At 36.6% G+C, this 6,564-nt stretch overlaps 1 protein-coding gene across 4 annotated transcripts; it reads left to right on the top strand.

Moving 5' to 3' along the window:
* Positions 1-14: 14 nt before the first annotated feature.
* coxfa4l3 (cytochrome c oxidase associated subunit FA4L3) lies at positions 15-4,160 on the top strand. 4 transcript variants are annotated; one of them, XM_086027022.1, is made up of 5 exons: positions 15-142; positions 1,388-1,447; positions 1,553-1,641; positions 1,733-1,793; positions 3,507-4,160. In XM_086027022.1, exons 1-5 carry the CDS (start codon positions 38-40, stop codon positions 3,573-3,575), a joined length of 384 nt encoding a protein of 127 aa, XP_085883148.1. In that variant the 5' UTR covers positions 15-37; the 3' UTR covers positions 3,576-4,160. The 4 variants fall into 4 exon arrangements, with proteins under 4 accessions (XP_085883148.1, XP_085883150.1, XP_085883149.1 ...); XM_086027024.1 differs by lacking the exon at positions 15-142 and adding an exon at positions 145-190; XM_086027023.1 differs by lacking the exon at positions 15-142 and adding an exon at positions 149-384.
* Positions 4,161-6,564: the final 2,404 nt, after the last annotated feature.

Here is a 6,564-nt window from a genome sequence, read left to right as displayed (position 1 = left end):
AAATCCTCCCCTAGTGAATAGCAGAACAGGAAGCTGTATGTCTACGTGCCAGTCACCTCGTCCTCACCGCCTAGATCAGCCCGGAGTAGGCGGAAGGGATGCTCCACCGACTCACACGCCGAGAGCCACTCGACGACTAAAGGTGAGAGCTGCTACTCGCAGCTGACACTTTTAGAAACAGCAACAACAGGTGTGGCATAAAGTTGGAAATGTTCATGGGAATTAGCCAGAAATTTTCAAAATTGAAATTTGGCTCCAAAGATATAGTTGGGAGAAATACATTTTGGTGTAATTTGGACTAATATAAGCAGATTTCAAGCAGGTATAATTGACTATGAAGAGACCATTGCCTGAAAGGGTTTGATAAAAATGCAGAGGCTTGAGGTAAGATGCTTGTTTTTAAATTTGCATGTTGACTGAGACTTCATTGGTGATATTGTTAATTTTTGAAAAAGGCTGGTCTAGGGAGGTGCTTAGTATTTCCCCCAACATTCATGTTTTTGTTATTCAGTTCAAGAATTGCTTGTTTAGTAAAAAGTTAAAAACTTCCTACAAATAAATCTGTTGAAATGTCAGGCTTTATAATTGTTTTATTTTGCAAGGATGCCTGCTTATGACAAAAGAATCTTTATTTCTGCTTGAATGTCACACTTTCAAGTTGTGTATTGACACTCTCACTGAAGTTTACTGTCAAACTAAAAAAAGAAAATGACATGCTGTGTATTTAAAACAACCACAATGTTGCCTTACCTACAGTCTGCTAGCTTAATGGAAACAAACAATGCAAAACGCCATAGACAGACAAATGAGTAGCATGGTAGGTTTTATAATCCTTTAAGTAACAGAGATATGAACACAAATGGTGGAGCAACACATGTTGACAGATAATACAACAATACTCACAGGCAAACTGTATACCAAGAACAACTAATATTGCTGCAGCTTACTGAGGAGTTGTGACCGTGTCCGTGTACATCTGTAGGTCTGTACGGCCTCCAGGTGACCCAGACGTGCACACCAGAAAGAGCTGCACAATCACAGTAATTTTAGTTTAAACTTTACTTTCTATTTAATGATCTTATTATATGTTTTTATATAGTACAATATTATAGAGTGTTGTTTTCCATTAAAAAACACATAACATTACAAACATTTTTGTTGGTCTATTTTTCGGAGACTGTAATGGCATTTTAATGGCATTTTCATTCATTTAATTTCCATCTTTCAAGTGTGGCCACGGATCAAATTCACCTCGTAAATCAAGGCACCACTTGTATTTTCAAAATGAGCCGACTTAACTTCCAAAGGAAAGTTACAGGCAACTTTCAGGAAATTTATCGAAAATTTTCTCCACAGCTTATGTATGATATGGCCTGTTTCTCATCAGGTATCAAAGGACTTGTGCAAAATGAAGGGATTTTTCCAAATGCTGAAAAAGAAAAAAGAGGTGAGTATGACTTGGAAGATGTTTTGTGAAAGATCAAAGCTGCGGCTGGTTTTCTTTCCTTTCCACTTTTAAAATATTATTTAATGAGGATCCAATTGCATGCAGCTGATCCCGCTGATTGGGTTCATGGCTTTCGCTGCGACAGGCGCCACCACGACGTCCATCTACTTTCTTCTCACCAAATCTGATGTCATGTGAGCGGCACGAAACTTGTTATTGTCGACGGTCTCGTTGTTGTGCTTTCACATCAAAGGTTTCATCGTGTTGCATTTGTATTGTTTTCAGTTTGAACAAAACCTCCAATCCAGAACCATGGGAGAGAGTGGATCCGTCCAAGCCCCAAAAGGTGAAAAACCTTCAGCACGTTTTCTTGGTGTGTAATTTTCAGTACAGATTGGAGCTGAGATGAGAATAAAAGTTTCCTGAGGGCTAGTGAAAACAGCTGAGTCACAGAGGAAGAAATGTTATTGAATAAGTACACACAGAACCAGCCTGCCTTCCAGACAAATTGATATTAATGTGTGCGCCTGCATGCCAATGAGCAGCTCTGCTTCTGTGGCCTTTTATCTAACCATGACCGCGCTCTGAAATGAAAAGAAATGTCATGTAGCTGTTGTTGTAACATGTTTTTTTTTTAGAGTGGAGGCATTGTATAATAGTGTACTAAACACTAATAACAATATTAAATAGAATGCAAACAATTAAACAATTTTTACATCATGATTAATTGACTATATATATATATATATATATATATATATATATATATATATATATATATATATATATATATATATATACCTGTATACGGATATACTGTACATGATGACGGTCACAGCTCCTCAGTAAGCCACAGTAATGTTGGTCATTTTTCGCAGAGGATAAAGAATATATGCCTGTGAGGATAAAAAATTGAACTAATAATAATACGGCTATTACGACTAATAGAAGTTGTGCACTATGAATACCGCTAGTTCTGGATCGCTCCCTCGTGTGGTATTTATGTGTAATGTTACTGTGGCTTAAACTTTTTTGTAATCCAGTACAATATGTTTGTTAAATAAGTTTCCGTTGTATTTAACTTTGAAGAACAATGCAGTAGCATTTAATGTGCAGAAACTATTTGTTTGAAAAAAAATGGTACCAAAACTATATTTTAATGATAACTTTTATAGTTTATGAAAATTAACAAAAAAAAAAATTCAAATTAAAACTGAAAAAACATTTTTGTTAACAAAATAAAGTAAAAACAAAAATGCTTTTAAAGTAACTGAAACTTTGGGGTTCACTTTAAATGTATTTATTTCGTTACTGTTCAGCCATACAGAAGGAAGGTTGAACAGTCTGGTGGGAATTGTAGTTTACTTTACTGCACAGTGACTTTGTATGTTTTTTGTATTGCACTCCACAATTACTCCAAATAGTTTATTAAATAAAATCTTCTACTAAATTGAAAAAAATTTAACGATAACTATCCATCCATCCAATCCGCTTATCCTCACAAGGGTTGCGGGAGTGCTGGAGCCTTTCCCAGCTGTCTTCGGGCAGTAGGCGGGGGACACCCTGAATTGGTTGCCAGCCAATCGCAGGCCACAGAGACAAACAAACACAATCGCACCTAGGGGCAATTTAGAGTGTCCTAGACTCCTAACTATAACTAACCATTTAAAAATGAAAATAAAAACTAACACAGCTGCTCTTAAAACTAGTTAAAGCTAGCTGAATTTAAAAAAATTAAATGAAATGTCCAAATGAAATAAAAACGAACTATAATGAAAAATCCAAAACTATTTTAACCCTAGTACATTTTAATGTAATCCTTATTTAAGTACTGTTTGTTATTTTCCTATATTTGAGCGCAGTGTTATGTTACATCTTTGCATTATGCTACACTGGCTAACTAAAATATTAAAGTCCCCTCGGAGTGAAAATGTCTTGTAAATTTGACACACCACTTCCAAGAGTGCGGGCAAATTTGAATGACTGCAAAAATAGGCAACTATATCAAATTCAAGTCATGAATCGTTATCCTTTTTCTTTCTGACCTCCTTGCTTGCAGCTTATCACCATCAACCAGCAGTGGAAGCCAGTGAAGGAACTGGAGTTGGTGAAGAGCCTCAGCAAGTGAAAGGCGCTCTGACCTCCCGTGACCCCAGAGCCCCCCCCCCCCCATCAGTCGAACAGAATCCTTTGCGCACAAACTAGTTTACGTCAACAGTCAGTGTGCGGAAACGCTTCTGTTCCACCGGTGGAGTTTCTGTCTGCTCTTTAGCTCTTTGCGAGGTCGACCGCAAGGATCGTCTGCAAACATTATCTTTCTGTCAGGAAGTAGCTCGCACAGTAAAAGTGAACCGACAAAGCAGTCCAAATGGGGCACCAATGAATAATGTACTGTACTATATTACAGTGCGAATAAATTATGTATTTAACGAAATGTTGACTGTTATTGGTCAGCTATGTCAACCACTACACTACCCTAGATAATATTTTGAGAATGTATGTTGGACTAATAATTATGGACTGTAAATGATACGATAATAACATTTATTAACTCAGCTATGTAAACCGCGACACTACCAAGGGCTAGATAACTATTTACCTTATTCTTCAGCTATGTGGACCGTGAGACAACCAATGTCTTCATGATAATAGTTGTTGATTTTTGGCCATCTATGTGAGACACTACACAGTTATATTACAGTTATTGACTACTGTATTTGTCGGCTATATGACAAAAACTACACTAGCAGTGGCTTGATCACAATTGTAGATGTTTTAGTCAGCTATGTAAACCATTACGCTACTTCATCAATCAGCTATGTGTGCACCACACTACCAATTTTTTGATGTAAGCATAGACTATGTTTATGTCTGTTTTGTGAGCCACTGTGCTCCCAATTTCCAGATAATTATAGACATTGTTAGTTACCTACTGTATGTAAACCACTACGTCTAATTTCAAGATGATATAGATGTTTTTAGAAATCCAACTAAACCACTACATCCTATTTCTAGATCATAAATATAGACTTCATTACATTAGTCAGCTGCGTGAACCTGAATAAAAATTAGAGACGTTGTTAGTGAACTACCACTATTTTCTGGATGATAATTATAGATCGTTCTAGTCAGTTACTGTTATGTGGACTATTACACATCCCATTTCAAGACAGTAAATATATATATTCTTAGAAATTTAACTGAACCACTGCAAAACTCATTTCTAGATCATAAATATAGAGTATATTAGTCAATCATGTGAACCTGAATAAAAATTAGACATTGTCAATCAGTTAGGTGAACCACTACATGACCGGTTTGTAGATCATTTTACGCGAGTTTAGTCAGCTATATGAACTAGGACTACATGAACATTTTCTAGATGATAATTATAGATTATTTTAGATAATTGTGTGAAATACTACACTACCTAATTCAGGATATATATTCTTTGAAATCTAAGTGAACTACTGCACCCATTTCTAGATCACAAATATAGATTTCATTAGCCATCTATGTGAACAAATACACTATCAATTTATTGTAAACAATTATAGGTGTTATTAGTGATCTGTAATCTAGACTAAATACTTTATTCATTAGGTATGTAAACAACTACACCACCAATGGCTAGGTGATAATGTATTGATGTTGCTCCTTGGTTATCATTGCCACCAGCCAAACAAAGAATCTCCTCCAACCAATTTATGGATAAGTGAGCTTCGAAACACCACCAACAACTATTTGCTGAATTATGGATGACGATCCACTTTATGTCCACCACGTCGTTTTGCACATACACACTGCAAGACACATCCACAACTGTTGCCTCATCAATGATTCATCATATCACAAAGCCGAGTGTGGGTGAGCTTTCGGGATATCGCGTTAATTCCTGCATTACATTCCCTCTTTGCTGTCAAGCTTAGCGTTGAGTAGTTGCCGACAGTCGTGTCACGTCATGTCATGAAGAGGAAGTGATGAAGGTTCCGAAGTGCATCAATCAAACAACACGGGGTGCAGCTGAAATGCTATTTGGGGAATCAATAGCAGAGGAGGAAGGATGTAAAGTGTTGGAAGGAATTTGCGGACGTGTTGAGTGTGTCACAACATACAAACACGTATGACAAACCACGATCATCATGATCATGACAGTTATTGACTATTGGTCAGCTATTTGAACAACTACACTACCAAGGTCTAGATAACTATTTAAGACCTTCAGCTACAGTATGTGGAATACTAGACAGTTTTTAAATAACATAGACCTAGTCATATGTGAACCACCACACTACACATTTTTAGATAACAAAGACTTTCAATCAGCTATGTGAACCACTAAACCACCAATCTCAAGATAACATAGACTTTATTAGTCATATGTGAACCACTACTCTACAAATACACCTTTCTACATATTTATATACTATTAGACATCTGTGCAGTATTACACTACCAATTTCTAGATAAATACGGACTTTATTAATTAGCTTTGTGAACCATGATACGACCCATTTCATGACAATATGAATCAGCTTTCAAGTACTGAATATGCAGTATTTTATCAATCAACTATGTGAACATAACACGAATAATTATAGACTATCAGCCATCTATATGCACCACTACACTACCACTTTCTAGTTAAAGACAATGTGAACCACTATACTATGCTACCAGGTTGTGAAAATTACACTTTTTAAGTCATCCATTGTGAAAAAAATATACTGTACTACCAAATTCTATATTTCTAGACGTCATTAGTCAGCTGCGATAATATTTCATGTGATTGGTCGTGTGGCTCCTTTGAATTTAGGCGTGCGAATACTATACCTGAATCCCTAACGGCCGTTCATAGAATACTGTCACCCGTGCTCACAACGTGACTTGTAACGTTTGAATTGTTCAGTCACATGGCCCGTGTGTGCAAACACTTTCGTTTTATGGTCACACAAATGCTGCCTGGAAACCCAGGCACACACCTTTTACGCCTCACTTCACTAGTAAAGTGGAACTTCAGTACGCGTACATATTTTGTGAGATTAAATTACGCATGGCAAAGGTTTTAAAAAGTGTGATGCAATTCTGCAAACGATTATTTTGTCTGTAGTAAGATA

This window comes from Filicampus tigris, chromosome 3 (assembly GCF_054856515.1).
Source record: "Filicampus tigris isolate MCC_2025a chromosome 3, RoL_Ftig_1.0, whole genome shotgun sequence".
Taxonomy (NCBI): Eukaryota; Metazoa; Chordata; class Actinopteri; order Syngnathiformes; family Syngnathidae; genus Filicampus; species Filicampus tigris.
This window is presented reverse-complemented; position numbering and strand designations above follow the sequence as displayed.